The 16,740-nt window shown below is 33.7% G+C and overlaps 3 protein-coding genes across 3 annotated transcripts; all 3 read left to right on the top strand.

Moving 5' to 3' along the window:
* The first annotated feature begins 144 nt into the window (after positions 1-144).
* LOC110715916 lies at positions 145-930 on the top strand. Its single transcript, XM_021894536.1, has one exon. It carries the CDS (start codon positions 145-147, stop codon positions 928-930), a length of 786 nt encoding a protein of 261 aa, XP_021750228.1.
* Positions 931-7,974: 7,044 nt separating this feature from the next.
* On the top strand, positions 7,975-8,442 carry LOC110715915 (uncharacterized mitochondrial protein AtMg00810-like). Its single transcript, XM_021894534.1, has one exon. It carries the CDS (start codon positions 7,975-7,977, stop codon positions 8,440-8,442), a length of 468 nt encoding a protein of 155 aa, XP_021750226.1.
* Positions 8,443-11,417: 2,975 nt separating this feature from the next.
* On the top strand, positions 11,418-16,309 carry LOC110715953 (probable peroxygenase 5). Its single transcript, XM_021894567.1, has 6 exons — positions 11,418-11,657; positions 12,044-12,136; positions 12,322-12,404; positions 12,936-13,030; positions 13,573-13,698; positions 15,910-16,309. The coding sequence occupies exons 1-6, from the start codon at positions 11,621-11,623 to the stop codon at positions 16,049-16,051; spliced, it is 576 nt and encodes a 191-aa protein (XP_021750259.1). The 5' UTR covers positions 11,418-11,620; the 3' UTR covers positions 16,052-16,309.
* Positions 16,310-16,740: the final 431 nt, after the last annotated feature.

The raw sequence follows: 16,740 nt of genomic DNA, 5'->3' as shown, positions 1-16,740 counted from the left end.
TCGATCTCTTGGACCTCCATAGCCGTGCCTCTTCACCTACCCGTACATTCTGCCCCTCATGGTCGGTGACGATCTTACCCCTCCTCCACCTCCCAAAAACACCCCCTCCACCCGGCGTTCGTCGTCAACAACATCAAAGCACTCATGCCCGTGACCCTTGATCACGCGGACGCTCAATATGCTACGTGGGTTGAGATTTTCCAAATCCATGCTTGTGCCTACAATGATACTGATCATATTGATGCAAATGTTAAGCGTCCAACGGATGTTGATGATGCAACGTGGAAGAGATTGGATGCAATTGTTAAACAATGGATATATAGCACTATTTCCAAAGACCTTGTTAACACTATCATGAAATCGGGTGCTACGGCTCAAGAATTATGGACCCAACTCGAAGAATCGTTTCATGATAATAAGCATACTAGGGCAGTGTATTTGGAGGAACAACTTTCCACCACAAAACTTGAACAATTTGCTAACATGTCGGATTATTGTCAGCAAATCAAAGTTCTTGCGGATCAACTTGCTAACGTTGATTGTCCGGTCTCCGATCGAAAGATGGTTATGCAACTTATTTCGGGTCTCACCAAAGGCGAATACGACACCGTGGAAGCCATCATCTCCCAAACTGAACCCACATCAAGCTTCAACAAAGCACGCTCCATGTTTCTCCTCGAAGAAACTCGGCAAAAGAAACAAGAAGAATCGGGCCAACAAGCTTTGGTGGCCCAATCCAGTCAAGCCCAGTCCAATACTATCGGGTCACAACCTAGTTCCCAGCAACCGGCGGCCGATCAGCGTGGTGGTGGTACAAGCCGTGGAAGGGGGCGTGGTCGTGGAACCAATAACAAGCCTAAAGGCCGTGGAAAGGGTCGGGGGAATAATAACAATACCCAACAACAACAACAATCTGGCCCACAGTGGTAGGCCCAACAACAACAAGCACCCCAATGGGGTGGGCAATTTGTTTGGCAGCAGCTTCCAAACGGGCAGTGGGCTTCACCACCCTGCCCGTTTCCTACCAGTCCGGCCTAGCAGCAGCAATACCGCGGGTCCAGTCCCTCTATATTGGGCCTGCGGCCTCCTCAGCAACAAGCTTATTATGCTCAGCCCAGTTATGGTCAACTAATGACTCCCACGAAATTGGGCCAAGCCTACAGCTCCATGAGTCTTTAGCCCGCTGAGAATGGATGGTACATGGATACGGGGGCCTCTTCTCACATGACTCGTGATTCGGGTAAACTTTCTAATTTGTTTAATTTTAGCATTCCTCAATTTATTTTAGTTGGTGATGGCAAACGCATTCCGGTTAATGGTTATGGCAATTCCACTACCCCTACACCTAATCCACCTTTCAATCTCAAGAATGTCCTTTTTGTCCCTAACATAATTAAAAATTTAATTTCTGTTAGAAAATTCACTTATGGCAATTCTGTGTCTGTTGAGTTTGACCCTCTTGGTTTTTCTTTGAAGGACCTTCTTTCGGGGACAATTCTAGCGAGGTGCAATAGTGTGGGGGACCTATATCCTTTCTCATCAGTTTCCGCATCAAATGACAATAGGCATCTATCTCTAGCTGCAATCTCTCCTTCAACCTGGCATCATAGACTTGGACACCCCGACGATCCTGTTTTTGATTTTCTTAGGAAAAACAATTTTATTCGTTGTAATAAGAGAAATAGTTCTCAATTTTGCTATTCTTGTCTTTTAGGAAAACATGTACGGCTTCCTTTTAAGCCCTCTACTTCTATTATTTTTTCCCCTTTTGATATTATTCATATGGATTTATGGACATCTCCTATTTCTAGCAAATTGGGTCAAAAATTTTATTCAGTCTTACTTGATGATTTCTCTCATTTTCTTTGGGTGTTTCCTATTAAATATAAGTCCCAAGTCTATGATATATTAATTAATTTCCGAGCATATATTCGAACTCAATTCGAAAGGGACATTAAAACTTTTCAAAGTGACAATGGTCATGAAATTGATAATTCACCTTTTCGAAAATTTTGTGTGAATAATGACATAGTTTTTCGATTCTCTTGCTCAAATACCTCTTCTCAAAATGGCAAAGCCGAAAGAATCATTCCCACAATTAATAATATGTCTCATACTCTTCTTTTTCATGCCTCTCTCCCACCGTCTTTTTGGGTTTATTCCGTGTCTATGGTTGTCTACATACTTAATATTCTCCCTTCCACAACCATACAAAATAAAACCCCCACTGTAGACACCTAAAAATGTCTCCCCAAAACCAAACTCGATGATAAATAACCTTTCACCGCCTCTATTGGTCGGGTTTAGTATTTAATCCCGAGAGTGCTTAAAAAATCGTATTTTATTAAATTCATACCTTTGAAAGGTCCATGGATTAGTCTTGATGTTTGGTAAAAGCATAGTTTTAATTAATTTTAAGCCCAAACCTTTTTATTCTATTATTTATTTTTGGCCCAAATATTTTATTTCATTATTTTCTTATTTTAGCCTGAATAATAAAAGTCAGGAAAAAGCCCGAAATTATCAATCGGCACTTAAAAAGCCGAAAGAAATTAGGGTTAAAAATGAATTTAGACGGAAAAATGGACTGGAACTGACCGTGTCACGGGAACCATTCCCGTCTGACGGTGGGACTTCCCGTGACACGGGAGGTCTGTCGTGACACGGGAAGTTCCGTGTCCTTTCCGCGTAAACCCTTAACGCGTTTTCCGTTCCGTTTTTTGAAAATTTCCCGCGTCACTCCAAAACTGTACCGTGTCACGGGAATGTGTACCGTCTGACGGTACTGTCTAACCGTGTCACGGTACAGTCTGACCGTGTCACGGGATACTTTTTTAGGGTTTTTATCATTTTAGGGTTCCGTGTGCTCCCTCAGCACATTTCCCTATAAATACCCCCTCATTTCTGATGTACGGGGCAACCAGAATTTTATTATTCTTATTTTCTCTCCTCTATGCTATTAGTCTAAACACTAGCCTACCCTTTTCACTTCAAAATTCCTTCTTCAAGCACTCAAAGGAGTCCATATTTTACTCGAGGTTCTGTCCTTAAGCCAAGGCGTGAAAGGTAGAATCGTTTGAGGGTTTGGCCCCAAAATCAACTTTAGCTTTATTTAATTTAATTTAATTATTGTTTTATTATTTCCTTGAAGTTACTAACTCGTTTATTATTTTGTAGTTGCAAGCAAACAGATTCAAAGTAAGGATCATGCTCTTTTATTGTTATTATTATTTTTCTAACAATTTTATGTTGTTGGGATTGTGATTAAATTGGTATTAATGTTGATTCTATTATTGTTTTTATTATGATCACCATATTGCATGTTTAAAGGGAATATGTAATTGAAAATCACGACTAATAAGATAATTTGGACGACCGGTTTAGGATCCTTTTTAATCTTATTATAAATTGAAGTGATCACCAAATTTTAGAATTATGTGTGCATTAATCTTAAACCAATTTAGCTAAATAATAGTTTGGAGCAAATTGAATTATTGTTTGTATGCCTTTGAGATCACAGGAATGCTTTTCAATATAAGAATCGAGTAGAGGCCAATACGGGCGAATGTGACTCCATGACTCACTTCGTACCATCATCCCCGATCCTCCTTTCGTGGTTCCGAACCATATGGAGTTAGTAATCTCATGGATTATGAATCGGGTGTAACCTTCACGGGTCAATCGTTGTTGCCTTCGTTGTCCCTTATTCTTGGTTGCCTTTTATGATCCGTGAACGGTTTACAAGTTCCTTAAAAACTTGTTGGCGGCTCCCTACTTTATTTGTCCCTAATTGTAATGTCAATTCCCATTTCCTATGAGTGCCAAGCATATTCACAACATGCTTTTTAACGTAGGCGCACTTCGAGCGACGCCTACACCCACCGAGGTTCTTTATCGTAGGTGCCCCACTTATGATCATCTTCGCACTTTTGGTTGTCTTTGCTACCCTAATCTTAGTGCTACGGCTCTTAATAAGCTCGCCCCTCGGTCCACCCCATGTGTCTTCTTGGGGTTCCCTTCCAATCATCGTGGTTATTTGTGCTATGATTTATCTTCCAATAAAATAATCATTTTCCGTCATGTGACATTTGTTGAAGATCATTTCCCTTTCTCTAACATTCAACAATTTAAACCAAGTGATTATGAGTTTTTGGATTATAGTGACAATTCCAATTTGTTGCTAAAACATTACTGCCAAATGCCACAAACCACAAACTCCACTCAAACACAAGGCCCAAGTCCATATCTCACTAATCCCACAAACCCCATAATACCAAACGCTGCCGTGGACTTACTGTAATACCCCATATTTTTATACGTATTTTATTTAATGTATATACACTTTATACGTATTTTATTTAATATATATATTTTATAAGGGTATTTAAATAACTCTAGCATTTTAATTATGATGTTTTAATTATTTATCCCATGTAAATTTGGAATATTTTACAAAAGGAAAAGTCGTTTAATTAATTAATTAATAGAAGTTGGGGTTTTATTTTAGGAAATTATGATTTTTAACAAGTTTTAGTAGGGAATGGATTAGGAAAAACTAAAGGAGGAAAGTTAGGGTAAAAAGGGGAGATAGAGAAGGGGGGTATAAATATCCCTCTTATGGGGCAAATCAACTTTGCCCAGAGTGGAGAAGACCCAAGGTAAACTTCTCTCTCTTCTCCTTATTTTTCTTTCTTTTTCTTTTCCCCTTCCCCTTATTTTTTTTTTCGGCTGCCCCTTTTCCCCCACCACTGCCAGCCGCCGGCAGCTGGTAGCCGCCACTGCCAGCAGCGCATGTCGTCGGCAGCAGGTGGCCACCGCCGCTGCCAGCAGCCGGTGGCTGCCGTTTTTCTCCCCCCTCTTTTTACCTCTTTTTCGAGTATAATAATAATAATAATAAAAAAAAAACTTAGCTTTCTTATTTTAATTTAATCTATGCTTAGATCTAATTATAAATTATGTGTTTGGAGGTTTAATTTTGATGTTTGGTTATTGTAATTGTGGGAATTAATTTTCAGATTTGGTTTTTAATTAAAAAGCCCCAATTTTTGAAACCCTAGGTTCTTGTTTCATGATTAATTGAAAGATTATGATGTATAATAGGGTAGGCCTTTGTTTTAAGTGTTTTAAAACCAAATTACAGCAAGTTTTAAGTATAATAAAGTGCTGGAATTTTATGTAGAACACTTGATATTGGGTTTCTTGAAGAAATTTTAATTACCCATTAATTGGGACTTAATTTATGGTGTTTTAAATATAATTTCAGCTTATTCTAATTAATTTATGAAGGGTTTTAAAATAGTATATATTGCTGGAAATTTGTTTAGAGTGGATATTAATACTCTATTATGGATTTAATGTGTAGGAGACTTTGAAGTAAGCGATTTCTACTAGTTGTGGCAGTTTTAATAACGTACTCAAGGTACGTACGCGTACTTAGCATAATTTGGTGATGTAGAATCATGCTAGGTTTGTTTGTAATTGATTATAAGTAGAATCATGCTAAGGTTTATGTATGGAATTGTGAGTTTATGGTGTTTGTGATTGAATGGTAAAGCATGAATTATTTGTGATGGTTTATGGATTGGAAAATTGTATTTTTGGTATGTTGTGTTTGAACCACATTTTTATTTATGGCATGTTAGAAGGCATGATTAATTAAACTACATGTTTAATTAGGTTTGGATTATTGAAAAGGAATTTTATTATGGTTCAAATAATTTTTATTGATGCTTTAAGCATGAGGAAGGAGCTATATAAGTGTCTAGGTACACAAGGAATAAATTGTATGTTGGTGCCTTTGTGCACTTAAGGTGTTTTTAACACCGAGGGATTGGATTTTTGGCGCATTATGTGTTTAAGATGTCTTCGACACTGAGGTAGAATTAAAAAAGGTTCAACATTAAATAGTATGTGGTCACTAATTATTCAAGAATTAAATTGGTATGTTTGTTTGATTGAATAATTATTGTTGATTGATTTATTATGCTTTGAGAGTCATCACCAAGTCTAATAATATGTAAATAACGTAAAGTGAAAGAGATTACACACCAAAACTCTTGGAACGTATATACCTTGAGTATGAACAATGGGGGGGGTTATGGGGTTTTATATTTAACCATAACTTCCAATGGAGTACAGGACGCTGTATATTCCTTTTTATTATTTATTATGCGCAGGAATTCCGCCACCTTGTGTGGTTTTTCGCTGGCACGGTTAGCTCCCGTGCCAGTTAACCTCAAATTTATTTGGGGGAGGTTAATAGGTGGAAACCCGTTCGATGCGTAATCAATGCAAAATGAATTAATTAGGGTCTAGTCATTGTATTGTGTTGATTGGTATTTGTGGACAGGTGCAATGAGGTAGGTGTGTGTTGATAGGTGAAAGCATGTTTAGTGTGGCTATTTTACGCTTATGTACTCAACTTTGCTGATTGTGTGTGTTTGTGGTTTGGCCATGTCTTTACCTTGGCCCTATGATGACCCATTTTTAATGGAGAGTAGTGGAAGCAAGTAGAGATAAACTTTTCAGGTATTGAAGCATGATCATGATGGGGCATGAGTGAAGAGTGAATCCTATTAGTTTTCATTAGATTACAATGTGTCTTATGCTTTATTTATTTATGATATATTATGTGTGGACTAACATAAAGGTTTGATTTGGGAACGGTTTTTGAATAAGGGCCTTTGATGGTCCCAAGTTGTAATTTGAATTTATTTGACTTGTTCGTTTGGTTTTAAACTTTATTCTTGTTTGGTTGACTTTGGGTTGACTTGTTTAATCGGTTTTAAATTTTTAGTCTTCCGCTGTGTATCTTTGATAATTGCCTTAGCCGTTTTCACGGTGGCGGTAATGTCTTAGTTATTCCTAAATCGCATTTTTAAAAGAGTAGAATGAGTATTTAAAGAAAGGAATTTCTAGGGTGTTACACTTAAGTCCACTCCGCAAGTGGGTTGCGGCTCACCATCTCCAACCGCAGGCCCCTTGCGGAGCCCACTGTCCAGCCCCCATTTTTTCTCTCCTAGCCCACCTAACTCCCCTGTTTCACCATCAATCCATTTCGGCTCTCTTCCCTCCCCAACCCGGTCCAACAAACTCCACAAACTCAGCCCAATTCTCAACCTTCACACTCCATGGCCACTCGTGCTAAGTGTGGAATATTCAAGCCTAATCCAAAATATCAAGCTCATGTGACAATTCCCGACATTTCACCTTTGCCTAAAAATCCGAAAATTGCCATGCTTGATCATAATTGGAATGCCGCCATGAAACAGGAATTTAATGCTCTTACTAAACAGAACACTTGGGATCTTGTTCCAAGACCGGAAGGGGTGAATATTATTCGATGTATGTGGTTATTTAAGCACAAATACAGGGAAAATGGTGATTTGGAGAGACATAAAGCAAGACTTGTTGTGAATGGCAAGTCTCAACAGGTTGGTGTGGATTGTGATGAGACATTTAGTCCCGTGGTGAAACCGGCGACTATTCGTACTGTTTTGAGTATTGCTTTGGGTAGGGACTGGCCTATTCACCAATTGGATGTTAAAAATGCGTTTCTTCATGGTGACTTGAAAGAGACTGTATATATGCATCAACCCCCGGGATTTATAAATATTAAAGCTCCCACACATGTTTGCCGGCTTAACAGATCTCTCTATGGTCTTAAACAAGCCCCTCGGGCTTGGTATCAAAGATTTGCTAACTATCTTTTGCAGATTGGTTTTGTTTGCAGCAAAAGTGATAATTCCCTCTTTATTTTGCGATATGGTGCTAATGTTGCATATCTCTTGCTATATGTTGATGACATTGTTCTTACAGCTTCCTCCGAACAACTCAAGTGTGATATTATTGCTCTACTCAAGTCCGAATTCTCCATGACTGATCTGGGGAGTTGAGGTATTTTTTGGGGGTCTCTGTAACCAGAACAAAGGACTCCAGAGTAAGTATGCAGAGGATATTATTCACAGGAAAAAAATGGACAATTGCAAGCCGGTTGTCACTCCAATCGACACTAAGTCGAAACTTAGTGCTCATGATGGTGAGCCAATGAAGGATCCATCTCTTTACAGGAGCCTTGCAGGTGCTTTACAGTACCTTACTTTTACCAGACCTGATATTGCTTATGCTGTCCAGCAGATTTGTCTGTTTATGCATGCTCCCAGGGAACCTCATTTTAACGCTCTTAAGCGTATTATCAGATATATTAAAGGCACTTATGATCATGGCCTACATTTATATCGTTCTGCACCTACGAGACTTATTTCATACACAGATGCCGATTGGGCAGGCTGCCTGGACACTCGACGATCCACTTCAGGGTATTGTGTTTATTTATGTGATAATCCGGTCTCTTGGTCCGCAAAACGACAAGCTACATTGTCCAAATCAAGTGCCGAAGCAGAATATAGAGGTGTCGCTAATGTTGTTTCTAAATTATGTTGACTCCGGAATCTACTTCTTGAGTTACATTGCCCTATTCGACGGGCATCCTTGGTTTATTGTGATAATATCTCCGCCATTTACTTATCTTCTAATCTGGTACAACACCAACTTACCAAACACATTGAGATGGACATTCATTTTGTACGCGATAAAGTCGCTCTTGGTGAGATCAAGGTCTTACACGTTCCGTCTTCATCTCAATATGCAGATATTTTCACAAAGGGGTTACCTCGCCAACTATTTCTAGATTTCAGAGACAGTCTCAGCATTCGACCTCCTCCCGCTTCGACTGCGGGGGTGTGTTAGATAATATGCTTACATTAACTCGTAAATATTCTGTAAAATATATCTTGTGTATTTTAGGTTATTCTCATGATTAGGTTGTAAACCCTATATATATTGATTTAATGAGAAAGCCTCCTCCAAGGAGAATTACACTATTCTACAAGAATGACGTTTGTAACAAGAACATGATGTATTGATGTTCATGAACTCATGGTGCATGTGAGTCTATGATTCGAATCGAAATTGTATTACTCGTATATTATTGGATGTCTTAGTATCGCGCATCAAAGATTAATAAAGACGAATGCTATACCGTTTTAATAGCGTGTGTAAACATTTCATAAAGATGAATTTCATACTAAGGGCTTGTTCTGATACAATTATTTTCAGTTCATTTCAGTTCAGCTCTAATAAGTTCAGTTTAATTCAACTCAGTTCAGTCAATCATAACAGGCCCTAAATATATGTGTTAGTTTAATTTTTTATTGCATCGATCTTAAACTTTGATGTAGTTTACTCATTTGTATATACATGGAGCTATCCGTAATTTTTAGTTTGATTACACATGATATAAGGGATCATTTGAGGTGCTATTTTATAGTTTTGTAAAAAATCTAAATTGATAAACAATTTCGCTGAAAAATAGCTTAATAAGACTTTTCTATTCACATAATTGGATCTAAATTTTTCTGATCTAATTTGTTATGAAGTGATGTTCAAATTTTGACAAGCTCTTAATTTATTATATGAGATGTCATTATATTTGTTTAATATGCACTTTTTAGAAATATAAATTAATAATAATTTTTTAAATAACAAAAATAATGATATTTAACAATAATTAATAATTTTTTTTAAAAAAAAAAATAGGATTTGATCCACGTATCTAATTTTTTCTTAAATAAGTTGATATTAACTTGAATAAGTCGAGCTAAAGAATGTTAACACATGGTTATGATGGTGCTAAAGAATGTAAACATGATCGAAGACATTGTCATATCAAATTGTTAATGCCATTACATTGTCCTTGAACTTATTGTCCAAGGTATCCTTTATTTTAATTTTGTAAAATAGAAGCTCTATAAAAATATGAAATAATACAGAATTTTAATCAATACTCGTATTGCTTAAAGATGCCAACTGGAACGTTGACTAGCGACATTACTACGTGTTACGTGCATTGTCATTGCTCACTTATTCAGCATCTAAAATTGTTGTTGTGAGTTGTTTCCAAAAATATACTTTTTTTAATTGTAACGTATCCATCAAATAGTCACAGCAAATCTTGATTATGCTTCTTAAAATCAATTAATTATCAAATAGTTTTCCTGAAAGCGTAGTTTACTTCTACGATTAGCTCTTCGCAATTCCAATTTAGAATATATATTTTGTAGCCTGCTAACTTGGGAACAAAAATCTTTCCCAAAAAGGCGGTAGCTAGCTAGGTCATTTCTCCGATTGACTGTCCAATATGCATAATAGGTGTATCTGTTGAATTTCATTGTATCCCGCTTGTAAATGTCCCGTATTGAAAAAAAAAGAAGAGATGATTCCACTTTATAACGTAGAAGAGTTTTTCCTAATATTGCCAATTGATTTTAATATAGAATCTTCTTAGCCTCGTTTGTGGATTGAACTTTTCTCATTCTCGTCTGAGTTGCCCATTTCGTATTATCTCAAAATTTTAACATGGTACCAGAGCTTGTGGATCTCTTCTAAATTAAGTTGGTCATTGAATCAACCAAACTCTCCTTCTCCATATTCGGATTGCCTAATATTGTCGTAATCTTAAGATCCTAATGAGGAAATAATGAGATGGAAAAAATCTTAACATGTTAGAATGATTTTTTTTTTCCCATGTTTGATGCGACGTATAAGCAACTTTCTTATGTTAGCTAGGTAAGCGGATAATATTGTCGTCTCTAGATAATTCCTAATTGCATTATTGCACAAATCCATTTGACTTTTCTTTCCTTTTGGAGAAAAATTAAGTATTACTCGTATGAAGTATTGAAGACATGTAAATATGTTATCTAAATATTTCTATAATTTTGTAACTTTCTTGTACGAAGTATAATAGATAGTTGGATGCTAAAATTGCAAATGATAAGTCTTCCATATTTATAAACACGCTCTATATAGAAAATATATAAATAAAAGTTGCTATATATAATCGAACGTATCTTTTGGCAGCTGAAAATATGAAAAGTTACATCAATTATCCCTTGTGTGAGTATGTCATAGAGAGGCAAGAGAGGGCGCCACCAAAGGTAAACAATTTGAACAAAATTCAATTTCAAGTCTTGAGACCAACATAACTAATAGAATATACGTAGTATATACAAATCTATCTTGAACTTTAATTTAACCACCAACTTAAACCTTTTGGGTTTTCTATAATAATAACCAATTAAAATAGATAACATCCTCCATATATTAAGTTCTTTACGTGCACATAAAAATCTATGTTGAAATCTTCATTTGACAAGCAATTTGAAAGTTAAACTACTTTTTTTTTAATTCGAAATAATCTTACTAAATTGGACTTTTAGTTTATTATCAACATAGAGAAGTCGCAAGAACAAATATATATATATATATATATATATATATATATATATATATATATATATATATATATATATATATATATATATATATATATATTATTTAACAGTTTAGAGTATATGATTTTAAAATTAATGCACAAATTATTGCATCGATAGAAAGCTGGTTATTTAAGAAGCAACACCCCATCACAAATTCTCAACGCCATAAAAGTATTATTATTTCTTTCTCTCATTCACAAATTTTTCTTTCCCAAATTTTCCTCCATTTCAAACTGATTGAAGAAAGAACTCATTGAGTTTGATCACCATTTTACTTGTATAACATGGATGCTTCAAGTAGTATTACTAATCAAAATGAAGGTATGTACAATTAACTTTCAATAGAGATGCTACTTGTGTTATATATGCTCGTTCCAAATTATTCGTCCATTTTCTTAATTTAGGGTGTCCCAATTTGTTAAAAAGTAAAATAAAATAAAAGTGTCTCAATTTACTCGTTTCAATTTTTAATGTGAAAGTAAAATTTATTTCTTTACATATTTTCATGAGTTGGGTCCCACGATCATATACGGAATACTCAAGTTTTTCTCTATATATTTAAACTTGCATAAAATTATGTGTAAATGGTCATGGACGAGTAAATTGAGATGATAAATACTATTACAGTATTGTCTATATTTAATTAACGTATTATTATTGTGTTTTTATGAATGACTCCATATTAAATTTGCTATGTGGTCATGTAGTTGAAGGAACAGGAGAAAACGTGCTTGCTAAACATGCTGCTTTCTTCGATAGGAATCATGATGGTGTTATTTATCCATGGGAGACCTTCAAAGGTTATATCATAATTCATAAACCATATATTTCTCCTAAACTTTAATTAATTTTTCATATTTATATTTTAAGGGTTTTTGGTTCAATTGTAAACCAAATAATTCCTCTAAATATATTATTTGATTTTTTTTTTTTTTTTTAATCTCAAGAATTTTTGGTAAACTTATTGAGTGTGTACATGTTGTAGGATTGCGTGCCATTGGATGTGGGCTATTTATATCCATCGCCACAACCTTTGTCACCTTGACCATCAGTCCCAAAACTCGCCCGGTACCTCTTTGAATCTTTAAAATTTTTGTATAATTAGTCATATATCAATATTTACCATGATGTTATGATATAGGCTCTGTTTGTTTTGATGGAAAATATTTTTTTATAAAAATTAATTATTTAAAAAATAATTTTTATGGAATAGTGATTGTGCATGAAATGGGTTAACTTTGTTTGATTGATTATAAGATAACTTTTGGAATAAAAATATGGAAGTAAAAATGAAGGGAAGGATAGAGGAGAGAAAATAGATAAGTAAATAATGAGTAAAAAGAAATGTGACATACTTTTTTTACCAATGAAAAATGGTTTTTCTTTTTTAAAACTTCGTACATACATAGTAACTTTTACCAATAAGAAAATTGTTTTTTACCATTTAACAAAACAAACAAAGAAAATTCAAATGTTTGTTTGTTTTTTTTTTTTTTTTTTTTTTTTTTTTTTTTTTTTTTTTTGTTTTTATGAATCAGTATATTATTGAACAATGATTTTTGACAATTTATTTTCTATTTATTTTTGGCATGGGTACAGGGGAAATTCCCTTCTTTGCTTTTTCCAATTGAAATAAAGAACATAGCCAAGGGCAAACATGGGAGTGATACTGGTACTTATGACACACAAGGAAGGTATGTTTCATACTCTTATTGCATCATTTTTTTAATTTTAATTCGAAAATCGGAACCATCTATTACCCTTAAAAAAATCATCCCTTGTGGAGTAGTGCTAGTGTATTTGTGTATGCCAAGATACAACTTATTAATGAAACTTGTTTATAGTCAAAATTAGTTATTCTATAGATCTCGCCAATGTCTTGGGTTATTGCATAAATAACAACAGTCAGCTCATGCGTGAAAGACATTCATGTTTGAATTCCTTTATTATCAATAAACTTAAGTGAATATTTCTAAAATTGTCACTAAATGAGGGAGTGTCACTGTCACATGGCTGATGAACATACTACGACAAAAACTCAAAATATTTTAGAACTTATTGCCTTCCTATGGGGTGCATACACTGTAAAGTTTTGAAAAACAAGCATGTAACGCTTATTGAAACACTAGCTAGAAAATACATGTCCATCATCTATACCACAATATACAATATACTTTCTCCATCATCGTTTATTAAAACTATTGTGTGTGTTGACCATTTGCATAATAATTCATAGGTTTGTAGAATCGAAGTTTGAAGACATCTTTAGGAAGCATGCTCGCTCAAATACAAATGCTCTCACCTCTAAAGAACTTAGTGATATGCTCAAGGCAAACAGAGAACCTAAGGACTTAACAGGAAGGTTAGCATTGCTTCTTAACCACTGGCGGATCTACATTGGAACCCGGGGGGCACGTGCTATCCCCGGGAAAGAGAGGGAAAAAAAACTATATGAAAAAACCTTCCTCCTAAATACTTGATAACTAGTAAACAATGCATATATTACATGAATATTGAATTTGCTTCAGCGATACAAATCAGGTAATTAAAGTTTCCTTTGAGGTGCCCTAGAGTCAGCGGTTCGATTCTCTCCCCATGCACTTTGTTTTTTTTTTTTTCCTTTTTTTTCTTTAATTACAAAGTAAGTAATTAAAGCTTCCATATTTTCGCTCTCAATATTTTGCTCATTTTTTTCTCATTTTTATTTTTATTTTGACAACAAACACTTTCTTTTTGGTTTATTATAAATCTATATTTTTTAATTTTTTTTGAAAAAAAATCACTAACAATGCTTTTTTTTTTCCACCCCAAATAATTTTCCTCTTTCTTGACATTTAAATAGATAAGATAAAATTGATTTACAGGCTCCAGCAAATTTTGATTCTTTTCCAAATTACTTTTTACTTCCTTGACATTCATTTTAAAATACATTACATAAAAATAACTTCCATTAAGTTTTGTTCAACAATAATAATAGTATGAAATATATATAAATATATATAGATTATTTGTCCGTGAAGAAAATTAGTAATATCTGATAAATTGACTAATTTTATTTTATTGTAATATGAAATATATATTTTGATAGCTATTATGTTGTACATGCATAATTTTATCCGCAATAATAACTCATAGCAAAATGTATAGATAGTTGAATTTTAACTTGATGTGTTATCACCATCTTAATTATGCAAAATCACAATTATGCAAAAACTTTAAATTGATGTGTTATTACCATCATAATTAAATTTAGTTTGAGTTTCATGTTCATAGGTATATATTGGTTAATTCGTCCCTTTAATTTTTCTACTATGCGGGTTTAGTGCTACCCCTATTCCGAAATCCTGGATCCGCCACTGTTCTTAACTCTTCTAGTCTTCTTGTATGTTCTATCGAATTTTGATTTTTTTTTTCTTCTTATTATGTTACTATGCCACTTTCTTATTTCATTTCAAAGATAATTAATTTTTCTCTTTCACGCGACCTCTATGTTATCTTAGTTTTACTCTATCCTTAAAAAAAATAACAAAATACACGTTTTTTCCCGAATTTTTATACTTGTTGTAATTGAATAGAACAAAATAAATGTATGGAAGCACCCGATATACTTCGTATGTTTTATGTTTCATGTTTAGATTATAACTAGTTTAAGTCCTGTGCAATGGACGGTTTTTACTTAACCTAATTTTTAATTACAATATTAATTTAACAAAAACTTGAAATAGATACTTGAATTTCTTTAATAATAATAATAATAATAATAATAATAATAATAATAATAAAGAAAAAACAAAACTTGAGTTTAATATTATATCGATGTCAAAAGTTATTGATCATTAAACATTTTTTTTAAAAAACACAAATTTAATAATTATAGGATTTTACATAAGAATTAAATTATATGTTAATTATAACCTGTAGAATGTACTTTTTTTAGAGGAACACGTGTAATGTACATACCTCAACGTCCCAATTTTGTTGGCATATTTTGACCGGCACAATGTTTTATAGCTTACTTTGACCGATATAATGTTTTATACAAATTTAATTGACTATTTTTTTTTTGATAGTAATCAAGGTTTTTTATTTTTATTTTTTATTTTTATTTATTGAATTGTAGTGTTATTATCATAAATAAATCAACAAATATATACTTCGTAATAAAAGTTAAAGAGTCAATCCAGGTTGGAGCAACAAAAAAAAATAAAAAAATAAAAAATCCAAAGAAAAAAATATGATACAAAATGATATGGAGTAGTACATTATTATTGTAATATATTATATGTTTGTTTATTTTAGTAAAAAAATACCTATTATAAAATAATGAAAATTAGGTTAAAATATTATTAATTTATTATCATTGAATGCATATAGAATATACTTTGTATATAATATAGTTGCCAAATTGAAGGATAAATATTCTAATATATATAAATTAATATTCACGAAGATTTGTAAAAAGAAAGGAAAGTTAAAAATGGCGGGAAAAATTTTAATCAGAACATGACAAGTGTCATGTTAGATTCACCTTTAGTATTATGTTATTGATTGATCTTGCCTTTTATTTTTACAGGATTGGTGCCTTTGTAGAATGGAAAGTATTGTTTTCTCTATGCAAGGACAAGGATGGGTTGTTACAAAAAGATGTAGTAAGAGGAGTATATGATGGAAGCTTATTTGAGAAGTTGGAAATGGAGAGAAAATCTTCTAAATAAGATTCACAAACAAAGCTAGCTAGCTTAGTTGGACTATGTCATATACATAGTGTGATTAAACATATACTATGAATCATTTTTTAACTTATGTAAATCACTAAATCATCATTATTTTTACTTCTCTTTTCCAAGTAATTATGGAGGGGGTCAATTTGTTTGTTATTGTTGATCTTCATCATTGGGTTGCACCAATTTGATATTGTTTTGTATTTAACATGTGGGTTTGAATTTACTAGTTATACATTGTTGTTCATTCTAGCTTAGCGTGTAATTACTGTGTGATGTTTACTTTTAATTTGAACATATATTACATTATTACGTATGTATTGTAAGATCGAATGTTTGTGTGCATGGGGTTAAATTACTTCGTCAATGTAATGAAGGCTACTCGGTTAGTGGTACAACGGTTACTCGGTCAATGTTATAAGGGTTACTCGATTAGTATTGTAAGGGCTACTTGTCTGTATTAGATTGGTTACTTTGTTCTTTTGTAGGTGGCACATATGTGGTCAGCCGCACATAAAAATGAGCTAATTAAACAATATAATTACCAGTTCACCACGTAATGGGGGATGATTTCTTGACGTACAATGTAATTAAGGAAGACTTCAACGTGGTAGTGTTACTGTTCTGGATGTAATCCGACAACTCGTATCCAAGATCCGTGAAAATCCTATCGTCCAGCAAAG

Source organism: Chenopodium quinoa, unplaced genomic scaffold (assembly GCF_001683475.1).
Source record: "Chenopodium quinoa cultivar QQ74 unplaced genomic scaffold, ASM168347v1, whole genome shotgun sequence".
In the NCBI taxonomy this organism is placed as follows: Eukaryota; Viridiplantae; Streptophyta; class Magnoliopsida; order Caryophyllales; family Amaranthaceae; genus Chenopodium; species Chenopodium quinoa.
This window is presented reverse-complemented; position numbering and strand designations above follow the sequence as displayed.